Source organism: Nuphar pumila, chromosome 12 (genome assembly GCF_984573655.1).
Source record: "Nuphar pumila chromosome 12, dmNupPumi1.hap1.1, whole genome shotgun sequence".
Classification (NCBI taxonomy): domain Eukaryota; kingdom Viridiplantae; phylum Streptophyta; class Magnoliopsida; order Nymphaeales; family Nymphaeaceae; genus Nuphar; species Nuphar pumila.
Window position 1 is genome coordinate 84,840,642 of NC_143260.1, and position 15,115 is coordinate 84,855,756.

General features: G+C 39.8%; 1 protein-coding gene across 2 annotated transcripts in view; it reads left to right on the forward strand.

Moving 5' to 3' along the window:
* The first annotated feature begins 1,222 nt into the window (after positions 1-1,222).
* Positions 1,223-15,115, forward strand: part of LOC149821109 (uncharacterized) — a 49,139-nt gene continuing 35,246 nt past the window's right edge. Inside the window, exon 1 of one of the 2 annotated variants that reach the window (XM_089982527.1) lies at positions 1,223-2,053. In XM_089982527.1, coding sequence (XP_089838653.1) covers positions 1,260-2,048 — 789 coding nt within the window. In that variant the 5' untranslated portion in view covers positions 1,223-1,259 and the 3' untranslated portion in view covers positions 2,049-2,053. The remainder of the gene's footprint in view (positions 2,054-15,115) is intronic. The other variant, XR_016426459.1, reaches the window with a different exon arrangement.

The window sequence follows — 15,115 nt, forward strand, 5'->3', positions numbered from 1 at the left end:
GAGATCACCTGGTCCATCACAATTGACAAATTTATGGGGTAGATCCTCTAGGCTGTCATCCCTTTCTAAATCATCGTAGAAATCCTCACTCGTGAAGACCTTCTTGCCTTTATCACGAACCTGCAGATCTTTTGTGGAAAAAATGCAGGTCCAAATTAGAGATATTTGAAGACCCAATCCATTTGCTGAAGATTTTGCCTATTCCGTTAAACTATCATTTCCTCTGAAAAAGATTAACTATAAAATTTATTTTTTTCTAAATTTTACAAATTAAAAATGTTAGGGCGTTAAGTGTTAGGCTGCAACTTTGTTGAGAAGTTTCCCTTATGTTGCCTCATGTCACATGTACCATGGTGGGAAAGTGACATAGGAAAGAATCACAAGAACCAAGATGGTTCAAGAAATGCAAAATGATAACCGATTATGAGGGATCAATTTTTATTCAAAAAGAAAACCTACATGATTGTTCTTTGTACAATATGGAATGATCTAAAGAAAACCAAAGCATCCATCAATAACCCCTTTATATGTGCATTCAATGCTACTTTCTGCCTCGGCATTTGGTTCCAAAGCATTGTAGCCTCACTCACTCCCTGTATCCTGCAAAGCCAGTTGTGTAAGTGAAGACACCAGGACTGTAGCTCCATTCAACAGGCTCATGAAGTACACGAACTCCTTCAGCAACCTTGTGCATCTTACAATGCCAATACGTTATCTGGTGGTTGATAGGTTGGGCATACAATTCTCTGCTATCATAAAACACTTCAAGCCTATATATATATATATATATATATATATATATATATATATATATATATATATATATATATATATATATATATATATATATATATATATATATGAAGAGATATGAACATTGATAAGCTGGGAAAAACTGGTAACTTTATAACCATTGATTTTGATCACCGAAAAAACCTGTATACATGTCAGATTCAGGCGATCCAAAAACCGGTTTCACTAAACAAAACCTATAGATCATATCTACAGTATTAGACGTGAGAAAAATACTTAAAACTATGATTTTTGAAGGGGCCTAAAGAGACCTAATGAAAAGGGGGCGTAAGGAACGCATTACTCTTATATGTATAGGTCGAGTATAGGCTTTCATTTTCTGGACCCGGAAAAAACCAAAATCCGACTTTTTTTTGTCATTTGGTCGGGTTAATGGGTTGAATACCCGACCCGTCACCGCTACAGGAGAGAGAGAGAGAGAGAGAGAGAGAGAGAGAGAGAGAGCAATGCTGCGCAGGGCAAGCATTTCGTTGTGGAGAGCGCTCCGGCCGTCGCCGGCTCCGCCCCTTCCGGCGGCCTCTCCGGCCGTCCTGACCGCCCGCGCCGGCGTGAGCGGCACGTCCAAGGGCAAGGCCAAGCTGAAGTCGGGGCAGCCGCTGAAGCGGTCCAAGATCACCAAGAAGAAGGCCCCCGCCGCCGCCCCCACCGAGGGCCGCGGCCGCTCCGGCGAGGCGGAGCGCCTCCGCCGCATGGCTGAGTCCTGCCTCAACGCGGCCACCCCGCTCCGCCACCTCACCGAGAAGCAGCAGCGGCGCGAGGCCGAGCGCGAGAAGCTCGGCCTCATCAGCAAGGACCGCCAGCGCGAGCTCGACATGGCCAAGGCCAAGAAGAAGGACGCCGCCGCCGGCGGATCGCCACCACATCCGCCGGGAACTCGCGTCTCCTGGATCGGCACCCCCGGTTTGGACCCCGTCTCTTTGGGGCTGATCGACGAGAAGGTCCTTATCAAGTACGAGCTCACCGTCGAGGACGGGCGGAGGCTCGCCAAGGAGTACAGCAGGGTCCTCATGAGGAAGACGAGGGCGCGGCAGGCCGCAGAGTCGACGCTGCTCAAGCTCAAGAAGGAGGCCATCGCCGCTCTTCCCGACCACCTCCGCGAGGCCGCGCTCGTCCCCGACCTCACGCCTTTCCCCGCCAACCGGTACATGGCAACTCTGACGCCTCCGATCGAAGGGTACGTAGACAAGATCAGGGAGGCCGCGCAGAAGCACGTTGTGAAGGAGAAGCTCCGGTGACATTGGTGAGAGACATTCCTTTTTCTTGGGTCTTCTCTCGCTCTTGTTTCACTTTTTTTCTTGCTCTTCTTGTACTGGATTCCCTTGTTTTTGTGGGTTTCTTTCATGTGAGGTGGTTGGTTTTAGCTGGAAATGACGTAAAGACTTGATTTTTTGGTGCTGGGGTTCGTGTGGATTGATCTCAAGATGATAATTTTCAATGTGCTACTAATTGATAATGGTGTTTGCTTGCAAGAAATGTGAAAATTTGGGCTTGGTTGAATGGTTTTTCCGTTGATTGTTTCTAGTTTTACGTGGTTATGTTTGTTTATGTTGCATCTATTGATGCTCCCTTTGTGCGGCTGAAATGTGCTTGAGAATCCATAATTTCATGCCATTTTCTGCTGTACTTTTGTATGTGGCAATACATTTTGGATCAGCTGCTCTTTCATGTATCAGTATTTAGTTTTTGCGTGAAAAGTACATCATGATTAAGCTCCTGTAAAGTAATTTCAAACGGACTTGAAATCCTGAGAAAGAAGTCTGTTGAAGGCAGTTAAAAGCATTTGATATGGCAGGGTATTGGCTGTAGATCTATTTTCAGGTGCAAACTTGATGTCCTGACACCTGTACTTGAGAAGGATTATTATTCACAGGGGATCAAAGAACCATGATTTCGAGAGGCTTAAGCTTCGGCAAGGGAACATCGTTCTTGCACTAACCGGAATAAGTTTGGATCAGCAGTTATTTACGTTGGTTGGACCAATGCTAAACCTAATTATCATTTATTGCATCATCATTGTAAAACAAATAACTAGAATGGTTGTAAGGAAGAAGGAACTGAATCTGGATGGGCATCTGTAGATTCTCAATTGGCTCATGGTTAATGCTAACTTTAGTCAAAGAATGTATTGGCACGTAGTTTATATCCTGAATATGCTGGATGTAATCAGCAGCTTATTAACTTTCAAAACTGAATGCCCATCTTGGAATTATGCTGTCTCTAATTCCAAAGACATATTTGCATTCCATGGGAAGTGGTGTACTTTCTCCCAGAGGCTCTACTTTTTGTGGCCCCATTTCATCTTATATGAAGTCGAGCAAAGCTGCATCCATTAGGAAATTTGTCTGTCTTGCTTTCCACAAAAGTTTTTTTGAGCATTTCACATCTGGTTTGCTGTTGAATTAAAGAGTGTGTCTGTCTTGCTTCCCATTGTAACCTCCATAGAAATCTTATCTATGAGCAAATATTTGGCTTGGGAAAATGCATCGGAGGAAGTATTTATGATGACCAGAATCCCCATAACAAGAACAACTTAGTCACATATGCATTGTTTTCTTTGTCATAAGTAGACCATCAATATAATTGATGGAAGGACGAAACAAACAAACCCACTTGTCCTGATCGGAACAATGAAGGCTTTCAGCGAGAAAGAGAAAGATTGCCCATTTTGTTTCGTCAAGGGGACATTGTCTGAGGGGAGAGCTAGTAAATAGCCTTTCCATGGAAGGTAGCCTATATAAAAATAGTGAATTCTGTAATGAAATAGTGGTATTCCACAAAAGCACTTGAATCTACCAAAAGAATGTCTAAAAGACACTTCAAGCAAAACCCATGAAAGGGTATAAAGGGAAGAACACAATAATAAAATATTTTTTTTTTATTAATAAACAAAATGTTTAAGAAGCATTGAATACATTATTGAGGAGGAACACCCCTATTTATACAAAATGGAAGGAGAGGAGGAGAGCTCACTTTGAGCTCTCCTTAGAGTTGTTGGACCCTTGTCCAACGACTCTAAATATAGCCGTTGGACAAAGGTCCAACGACTATACTACAGTCAAGTTCTAACTAGGAACTTGACTAAACAATATATCTAGTTTAAGTTAAACTAGATATTTAAAAAATAGAAAATAAAGAAAAGAGAATAATAAAGAGGAATATATATATATATATAATATATATATATCTCCCTCAAACTTACGGTACAAGGAACAAAAGTTTGTCTAAGAAGAAGTGAAATCTAGGATCACCGAGAGGCTTGGTGAAGAAGTCTGCTAATTGATACTCCGATGTAACATATGGCAGATTAATGATCCCATGTAAGTACTTCTCTCTGACATAGTGACAATCCATCTCAATGTGTTTGGTGCACTCATGGAACGTCCGGTTGCTTGCAATGTAGATGACACTTTTGTTGTCACAACACATTTTTGACGCTTGCATTGCTTTAGCTCCCATATCTGCTAGCAATCGTCTGAGCTAAACAACTTTCATAGTGGTAGTTGCCATGACTCGGTATTCAGCTTCGGTGGAAGAAAGTGATACCTTTTGCTGCTTCTTGCACTTCCGCGAAATCAATGATTCACTTAAGAACACACAAAAACCAGTAGTTGAGTGCCTATTATTGGGGTCACCTCTCCAGTCAGCATCGGTATATGCAATTAAATTTAAAGACGATGAAGCAGACAAGAAGAGCCCTCATGAAAGATAGGACTTTAAGTATCTAATAATACACAAAACTGCTCCCATTTGCACAAAGGTGAGAGCATGTTGAAATTGACTAGCAGTGTGAACATGTGTTATATCTGGCCTAGTAATGAAAAGATAAGAAAGCGCTCCAATAAGCTGTCTGTAAGGAGTAAGATCGTCAAGAAGTTCTCCATTATCAATTTTCATTTTAACATTGACAACTTCTGGTGTGTCCACTTTCTTATCATCTGTAATTTTAGACTTGGAAACAATATTAAAAGCAAATTTAGATTGAGATATCAAATATCTCCGAGGGGAATAAGCAACTTCAATGCCTAAAAAGTATCTCAATAACCCTAAGTCAATCGTTTCAAAGTGAGCTTTAAGAAGAGTTTTGATATTTGCAACTCCCTGTTTGTCGCCTCCGGTGATGATCATTGTTAATATATATATATATATATATATCTTCAAATACGCCATAATACTTGATAGGGGTATTATGGTCATTTCACACAGTACCCGATAGGGGTACTTGTTTTTCTTCCTTTTTTATTTTTTGTAATTATTTTATTTTATTTTTTTAATTTCTTTAAGTCACTTAAGGGGCCCCACCATAGAGTCGTTGGGGCCCTAAATGACTCCATGGGAACCCCCTTTTGTGGCTCTCCTTTTGAGGCCATGTGGCCTCCCTTCCTTTCATTTCTTTTGTATAAATAGGGGTGAACCCCTTTGTATTTTCTTAATGCTTAAGAGCTCTCTCTCTTTCAATAAAGAGACTTTTATATTTTTGCCTATCTCAAGGCTAGTGTATGTATTGTCCCTTTGTGGACTTGGCTATTGTCTCTTTTGTTTGTCCATTGTAGGACATTGCAACTTTGCAAGTGCTTATAACACTCTTTATATTTTCGCACATCTCATTACATTATATCAGAGCCACTCGGTTCTTAGAGGAAGAAGCGTGGTACATATACTTCTCATTTATTGTCTCCATTTTTCTCACTTTTTGGTGGCATTATGGAAGCAAAAATCGACTTATCCTTCAAACTTAATGGAAAGAACTACGTGATATGGGCATCGATAATGGAGAACAACCTCAAAGGCAAGAAACTTTGGGGGTATGTTATGGGTTCCATTCCGGAACTTAGATTGGAACTCACAAAGATCGAAGGTGGACAAGAAAAGGCTCTTCAGGGAGATGCTCGCCTCAAAGCCATTGAAAATCATCAAAATGAAGTTGAAGATTGGGAAAACAATCACGCAAAAATCCTTGCTTGGTTCATGAACAACGTCGAACTCAAGGTATGTGCTAATATAGCTAAATTTCGTCGGGCCAATGAGGCTTGATTTTTTATGAAGGGTATGTATACCCAAAAGGATCTTGCAAGAGCATATTTTTTGCAAGAAAAAATTAGAACCACCAAACAAGGTGATTTAAGTATTCAAGACTACTATAATGCTTTAAACCCACTATGGGATGAGTTGGCTCTTTTAGAGCCAAAATGGGTTGCTACGGAAGATGTCGAATTAAGACAAAAGCAAATTGAGCAAGATCGATTGTTCCAATTCTTATTTGGGCTACATCCCGAATTTGAGCAAGTGAGGTCATCACTTCTCCATAGATCTATCTTTCCTCCAATAGAGGATGCTATAGCCGAAATCACTTAAGAAGAAACAAGACTCAGTGCTTGCCGTTTTCAAACCCGACAATAATGTAAAAACCTATAAACCCCTCCACTTTGGTAAACAAGGAAACTATAATGGAGGAAGAAAAATGATTGTATGTCATCATTGCTATGAGCCGGGCCATAGTAAACCCGCTTGTCCAAAGCTCAATGGAACTTTCAAGCCTAAGGTGGCCTCTCTTGAAGAATCTACCGCCAAAGAAGATGAAGGTAAGAATGGTGACCTCAAAGAGGCCCTTGGTCAAATATCCATGGCTCTTCAACAAATCCTTAAAGCTACTTCCTCCACATCGGGTGCGGCCATTACGTCTATATCATCACCCGGTACGTACTCTTGGATCTTAGAATCCGGAGCATCTTTTCATATGACTCCTCATGAAAATGCTTTAGTCGATGTTTGCACCAATTCAAAAGGCTCTTGTGTTTCTACGATCGATGGAACTTCTTTGAAAATTTCTAGTATTGGAACTCTAAACTCCTAAAATTCTCAAAATCTTTTTGTTCCAAAAGTTAGAGTTGTTCTAAAATTAAATTTAAACTTTTTTTCGGTCTCCCAAATTGCCGACCATGGATGTGAAATATCTTTCTCATCTAATGGTTGCTTTATGCAGGATCTCCGGTCCGGAAAGCGGATTGGACAAGGCTATAGGAAGGGGGACCTCCTCTACTATATGGATCATCTAAACCTTCCTACAAACTTTTTTTATTCTTATGTCCAAGAGAAAAGTATTGAAACTTAGCATAAAAGGCTTCGTCATCCAAGTTATTCAAAAATGTATCCTTTTCCATTTGAAAACAAATTTTGTAAGGAAAAAGACATTAATTGCAAAGATTGTATTTTTGGAAAAATGAAGTCTATTCCTTTTCCAGCTAGAACATTTCTTTCTTCAAGACCTTTTGAATTGGTGCACTCGGATGTTTGGGCTCCATCTCCGGTCATGTCTAAAGGGGGTTACTCTTACTATGTTACTTTCATCGATGACTTTACTCGATATGTTTGGATCTATTTCCTTAGTCATAAATTAAAAGTGTTTTCCTTCAAAGAATTTCATATAAAAATTCAAAACCAATTTCAAAGTAATATATCCACTTTGAGAACCGATTCCGGTGGTGAATACTTGTCTAATGAATTCCAATATTATTTAACACAAAATGAAATTTGTCACAAAAAATCATGCCCTAGAACTCCACAACAAAACGGGCTAGCGGAAAGAAAGCATAGGCATATTATAGAAACCGCTAGAACATTGCTGGTCTCTAGAAATATTTTGATTTTTTTTGGGCCGAAGCCGTCCTGACCTCAACATACCTAATCAATAGAATGCCTTCCTCAAAATTAAAGAATGCCTCTCCCTATGAAAAACTTTTTAAATTCTCACCCGATTTCAATCGCTTTCGCATCTTTGGTTGTAAATGCTTTGTTCTCTTACATAAGAGAGATAAGTTGTCTCCAAAGGCAATTGAATGTGTTTTTCTAGGTTATGGGAAAAATAAAAAAGACTATAGGTGTTTTGATTTAAAAAATGACAAGCTTTATGTTTCAAAAGATGTAACTTTCTTAGAAGATGAGAATAGTTTTGAAAAAATGAAAAAATCGCATGAAATTGATTATATGTTTTTACATGATCTTGTTGATGACATAAACGATGATTTTATGGATCATCTTGAAAATATAGAGGATACTTGTGAAGTGTCCAATTTTGATGTGTCACCACCAAGTAATGGTACTAGTAATGAAAATATTAATGTTTACACCCGAAGAGATCAAGAAAGGCCTATTAGTGCCTTAGAGAAATTCTCTCAAATTTCCGAATCTTTAGAAGAGCCCCCCATTAGGCGCTCTTCTGGAGAATCAATACCACCCAATAGATTTGTATCCTATGAGTCTTTAGCACCCAATTATCGGGCATGTTTAATAACTTTACATTCATATTATGAACCCGCTCATTATAATCGAGCTAAGATTCTACCGCATTGGGTTGAAACAGTGAAAATAAAATTAGATGCGCTAAAAAAGACTAATACTTGGAAAATAGTCAAACTTCTTTCGCATAAAAAAACCTATTGGATGTCGCTGGGTCTTTAAAGCTAAAACTAAAAGCGATGGATCACTAGAAAGATATAAAGCCAGGTTAGTAGCGAAGGGATATTCACAAGAATATGGAATTGACTATGAGGAAACATTCGCTCCTGTAGCCCGAATGACTAGTGTCAGAACTCTAATAGTTGTCGCATCAACCAAAAAATGGCCTATATATCAACTCGACGTGAAAAATGTATTTCTAAATGGGAATTTAAATAAAGAAGTATATATGGATCCACCACTCAGAATTAATATTGGACAAGGTCAAACCCTTAAACTTTTGAAAGCCTTATATGGTCTTAAACAAGCCCCCAAGGCTTGGTATGATCGTTTTAGTGATATCATGGTTAAATTAGGATTTCATTCCTGTTATACTGACACTGCTCTCTTTGTTAAAAGTGCAGGTACTAGTATTGTTATCTTATTACTTTATTTGATGACATGATTATCACTAGGAATGATCAAAATAGTATTGTTCATGTTAAAAATATGTTAAAAAATAATTTTGACATGTCTGATTTAGGCTTTCCTAAATATTTTCTTGGCATTGAAGTCACATATTCTCCTTGATGATATATTTTGTCATAGATGAAGCTTGCTGCAGATATATGTACTAAGTCTGGCATTTCAGATGATAAAAAGGTAGAGACTCCAGAGGTCATTAATGCCAAATTAAGGTTGGAGGACGGGGTGCTTCTGGAAGATCCCACACCCTACAGACAACTCATTGGATCTCTCACTTACTTGACCATCACCAGACCAGACATCGCTCATGCGGTTCACTCTATAAGCCAATTTCAGCATGCTCCTACAACTGTGCATATGAGCGCCGTGCTCCGGATCATTCGATACATCAAAAACACCATAAATAAATGACTATTTCTATTCTCATATTCTTTCTTAAATCTTCTTGCTTATACAGATGTAGATTGTGGAGGTAACCTTAATGATAGAATCTCAACTACCGATTTTTGTGTCTTTTTAGGAGATTCTTTAATCGCCTGGAGATACACGAAGCAACAAAAAGTCTCGCTATCTTCTACTGAAGTTGAATACCGGGCTATGACAACCACAACAATGAAACTAGTTTGGCTTTGCAGTCTTCTCAAAGACATGGGCGTTGATATTGATGGATCTTCGAAGTTATGCTGTGACAACAAGAGTGCCATCTATATTGCAAGCAATCACACCTTCCATGAGCGCACCAAACATATTGAGATGAACTGTCATTATGTTTGGGATGAATTTTTACGAGAAACAATTACTCTTCTATATGTCACTTCAGAATATCAGCTGGCGGACTTCTTTACTAAAGCTCTTCTCGCTCTCCGCTTCATGTTTCTTCTTGAAAAACTTTCTGTCATCTCCCTGTAAAGTTTGAGGGGGGGTGTTAAAATATATGTATCAATACATATATATATATATATATATATTTCTTCAAATACACCATAATACCTGATAGGGGTATTATGGTCATTTCACACAGTACCTGATAGGGGTACTTGTTTTTCTTTTTCTTTTTTATTTTCTGTAATTATTTTATTTTTTATTTTTTAATTTCTTTAAGCCACTTAAGGGGCCCCACCATAGAGTCATTGGCCCCCCCAACAGTCACAATTGTGACCGTTGGGGGCTCCTAACGACTCCATGGGAACCCCCTTTTGTGGCTCTCCTTTTGAGGCCATGTGGCCTCCCTTCCTCTTATTTCTTTTGTATAAATAGGGGTGAACCCCTTTGTATTTTTTTCATGCTTGAGAGCTCTCTCTCTCTCTCTTTCAATAAAGAGACTTATATTTTTGCCTATCTCAAGGTGGTTTGTGTATGTATTGTCCCTTTGTGGACTTGGCTATTGTCTCTTTTGTTTGTTCATTGTAGGACATTGCAAGTGCTTATAACACTCTTTATATTTTCGTATATCTCATTACAATCATATCATCCACATACAGAAGGAGAATAATGATACCTGTATTAGATTTCTTAATAAACAAAGCAGTGTCAGTTAAACAAGGTTGGAAATCAATATCAAGCATAACATGACTAAATCTGTTAAGACCATAAAGAGTTTTTTCTTGACAAAGAGCTTTATTCTTAGAGATACTAATACTAGGTGGGGCTTCCATGTATACTTTTTCAGTGAGATGCCCGTTTAGAAACACATTTTTGACATCCAATTAAAAGATAAATCATTTTCTAATGGAGGCGAAGGCTATTAAGGTTCTGACAGTGGTCATACGGGCGACAGGAGCAAATGTTTCTTCATAATCGATGCCATACTCTTAGGCATATCCTTTTGCCACTAGAGAGGCCTTATACCTTTTCAAGATTCCATCACTTTTGGTTTTGACTTTGCATACCCACCTACAACCTATAGGTTTCTTACCATGAGTAATATCTTGGATAGTCTAGGTGTTGGCCTTTTCTAATGCATCCAATTTTGTTTTCATGGCTTCTATCCATTCTATATGATTTTTGGCTTAAGTGTAGGATGACGGTTCAACATATGATTGTATTAATGTAATGGCTGCCCTACATATGGGTGAAAAGGATTCGTAAGACACAAAATTTTCAGGAGGTTTAGAAATTTTAGACATCCTTCTGGGTGAAACTTCTTAGTATTTTTCTAATGCACATGGAAGATTCTGCTCTCTACGTCTTGAATATTGTAGACTAACATCTCTGTGGATTTGTTCTCCATTATCATCATGTTCAACAACAATAAGACTTTGATCATTGTCAAAGTTACATTCAAGATCACATTCATTGGATTTTGAAGTTAGATCAATTAAAAATGAATATTCGGTGACATCCTTTGATTTTTCAAATTCAAAGAAGCTTTCCTTTCTAAAAAAAGAAACATTTCTTGACACATAATTTTTCATTTTGAAAGTCGAAACACCTGTAGCCTTTTTTATTATCAGCATATCTCAAAAAGGCACATGAGATTGCACGAGGAAAGAATTTGTCATTTCTGTTTGTAAAAACAAAACATTTGCATCCAAAGATTCTTAATCTAGAATAATTAGGAGATAAATTGACAAGTTTTTCTATTGGAGTTATATTCTTTAATGAAGAAGATGACATTTTATTAATAAGATAGGTGGCAGTTAGGGCAACTTCAGCCCAAAAACCTTTTGGAACTTGATTTGAAATTAGCAAGGTCCTAGTAGTTTCCATAATGTGCTGATGTTTACGTTTGGCTAAGTCATTCTGTTATGGAGTGTGGATATGATCTTTGATGCGTAATGCCATATAAATTGAGATAGTCATTGAATTCTTTGAACATAAACTCTCTCTTTGAATCAGTGCGAAAGATAAAAATATTATTTTGGAATTTATTTTTAACCATTCTATGAAAGATTTGAAAGTTAGTAAAAACTTCAGACTTATATTTAAGAAAATAAATCCAAGTATGTCTAGAAAAGTCATCAACAAAAATGACATAATATGCATAATCGCTTTTAGAAATAACTGTTGCGGGTCCCCAAACATTCGAATGTACTAACTCAAGTGGTCTTGAAGAAACAAAAGTTCTACTATGAAACCGTAATTTTTTTATTTTGTCAAGAATACAGTCTTTATAAGAGAAATTTTCAGAATTACAATTTTTTTCCAAACTTGGAAAATGTTGAATTTTAGATATGTGAGGATGGCTTAAGTCTTTTGTGTCATAAATCTATTTCTAATTTCTGAACATTATAACAAAACACATTCTTGGGCAATTTCAAAAAGTCCATGTAATATAGTCCTCTTTTTCTATGGCCTTTCCTAATCAGCTTCCCTGACTGACGATCCTGTACCCAACAACCATGAGAAGAGAATGAGATATTACATCCATAGTCAGCTATTTGTAAAGCAGATAAGAGATTCAAATTTAGTTTAGGGATGTATCTAACTTCTGGAACAAAATGATTTTTTTTACATTTTTGAAAAGTTTCAAAACATCTTACTCTTTTAATTTCAAGAGATGTACCATCAGTTGTAAAACCCTTTGACACACTTGAGTTGTTTTTAGGACATTCGGATAAGCTATCGATATTTGAGGTCACGTGAAAAGAAGTACCAGAATCTAAAAGCCAAGGAAAGTTATCTGGATCGGAGAGAAATGCAACAACCGCTCTAGTTGAGGTGGATACCCCTTAGACAAGAGGTTGAAGAATTTTCATCAATTGAGCCATAGAAACAGGTGCATCTTGATCTTTTGACTCAGATTCAATATATGTAACTCTTTTTTCGTCTCTTCTTTTTAACTTTGGACATTGAGGCCTATAGTGCCCCAATTCATGACAGTAATGACAAATGACTTTTCTTTTTTCAAAATCACTATTTTGTTTTTCAAAATGAGGCAGCCTATAAGTGCGTGTATGATTTTCGAGTCTAGACACTGCTAGAACAAAATCATCATCAAATTTAGAAGTATTTTTTCTTAGCCTATTCTCCTCCAGGGTAGGCTCTTCGATAGTATCGACAATAGAAAGAATTTTTCCACGATTTTAAAGGGCCGATTTGGTGGATTCAAACTCCAGCCTCAAACCATTTACAAACTGATAGAAATGTTCCATATCGAGTTGCTTTTGGCGAAGCTCGATATCTTCGGCACAATGCCATTTGAGCTCAAGAAGAGTCAACTCTTCCCAAAGTTTGGACAACTCATTGTAATATTCTCGAATGATTTTGTCTTTTTGAGTCATTGTCCGAACTTTGTCTTGTAAATTACACACATGTGCAATATCTTTAAGGGAATACATATTTTTGAGATATTCTCAAGTTTTATCGGCATGCTCGAATGTAGCAAGATTAGAGCATTTTTTAATGTCTACGCTATTTATTAGCCATGACATATTTTTTGCATACCCTATCTTCCATTCTTTCCGTTTCTTTTCATAAGTGGCTAACGCCTTGATCTTCTCCTCTTCCATTAGAGGAACCTCTTTATCACTCTCTTTCTTGATTAGAGATAGTTTAGGTTCCGAATCAGAACCATCTACTATACCCCATAATCGTTTTCCCTAAATGTGGTGTTTCATAATCGAAGCCCACATTACATAATTAGTATCGTTTAGCTTCATGGGTATGATGGTGATCTTATCATTGTCATCCATCTTTTACAAGGGTAAAAGAAATAGATGATAGAAGAGGGAGAGAAAAGAGTAGATAAGAGAGCAAGCGAGAGGAACCAAACAAAATTTTGTAGCGTAAGTCCTACTTTATTCAAACAAATCTTCTTGAGCCAAAAACAAGGTGATTAAACACCTTTTATAAATTAGGCACGAAAATCGAGGCAAAAGCACTTCAAGATCTATGGTCTCCGTTGCTCTGATACCATGTAATGAAATAGTGATCTTCCACAAAAGCACTTGAATCTAACAAAAGAATGTTTAAAAGACACTTCAAGCAAAACCCATGAAAGGGTATAAAGGGAAGAACACAATAATAAAATAAAAAATCTTTATTAATAAACAAAATGTGTAAAACCCACAGTTTAAAAAAAAAAATTAAATTGTAACAGACCCGGGCCGGGTCGGGTCCGGACCCGACCCGGGCCCGTCATCGGTAGGGTTTAATAACCCGACTCAGGAAGAGGATTTTAAATCCTCTTCCCGAGCGCCCCCCCCCCCCCCCCCCCCGAGGCCTTTAAAAGCACTGCAGAAGGGCAAGGGGAGGCACACAACTCTTCGCTCCCCTTGCGTCGGCCCTCTCCTCCTTCCCTGCGCACGTTGACGACCGACGATTCTCTTCCCAGGTACGCCGTCTCCTCTCTTTGCCCCTCTCTCTGTCGCCTCGCCGGAAGGCACGACGGGGGGGGGGGGGATGGCCCCTGCCGTACCCTCCCTCTTCACCCTCTTCTTGAGGGTTCACCGGGAGGCCGACAGGCGGTGCACGACCCCTGCCGCGCCTCCCACCTCTCCTGTGTTCATCGGAGGCCCGACAGGTGGCCTACGGGGCTCCTGTCGTCCCCTTTTTTCTTTGGGGGTTCGCCGGAGTGTCGGCAGGGGACCAATGGCCCCTGCGACACCCCCCTCTCCCCTGCGGGCGATCGGGCGACCGACAGGAGGTCGGTCGTCCCCCTGTCACCCCCCCGTCCCGATCTCTCCCTCCCTCTTGGGGCTGTCAAAGAGCCGGCAGGGGTCCAGTCACCCCTGTGGCACCCTTTTTCCCCCTTTTCGGTGTCATCGTGACTCTGTTAGGTAGGGGCTGAGACCCCTGCCATTCGTCGATTCTTCAGGCAAGGGGCCGAGGCCCTGCCATTTTCCTGTTCTGTCAGACTGGGGCAAGGGCCCCTACCATTATTCGTTCTTTTGGCAGGGGCAGACCCCTGCCAGTTCCTTGTTGGGTCAGGCAGGGGCCGCAATTCCTTCCGATTGCCGCTTTGACTGGCAGGGACTGAGCCCCCTGCCATTCATTGGGTTACAGGGGCCGAGGCCCCTGTCATCCAGCTTTGTCAAGCAGGGACCGAGGTCCCTGCCATTTTGTTACTCTTGTGAGGCAGGGGCCGAGGCCCCTGCCGTTGCCTGTTGTGTCTGACAAGGACCGAGGCCCCTGCCATTCACTGCTTGTCAGGCAGGGCCGAAGCCCCTGCCATTCGCTGCTCTGTCTGGCAGGGGCTGATGCTCCTGCCATCCGCTGTCTTGTCATTCGTGGCAAGGGCTGATGCCCCTGTGTTCGCCATTTGGTCAAGATCGTCGGCCTCTACCGTTCTATTTCTTTTTCTGTTATGCAGGAACCTTAACCCTGCCACTCATCAGTTTCCGCCGACAGGGCGGGTCTTACCATTGTCCTTTTGTTCTTTTGACAGCTATGTCATAATAATACTCACTTTTACAGACTTTGCATCGAACCCCGCTCTGGCTCC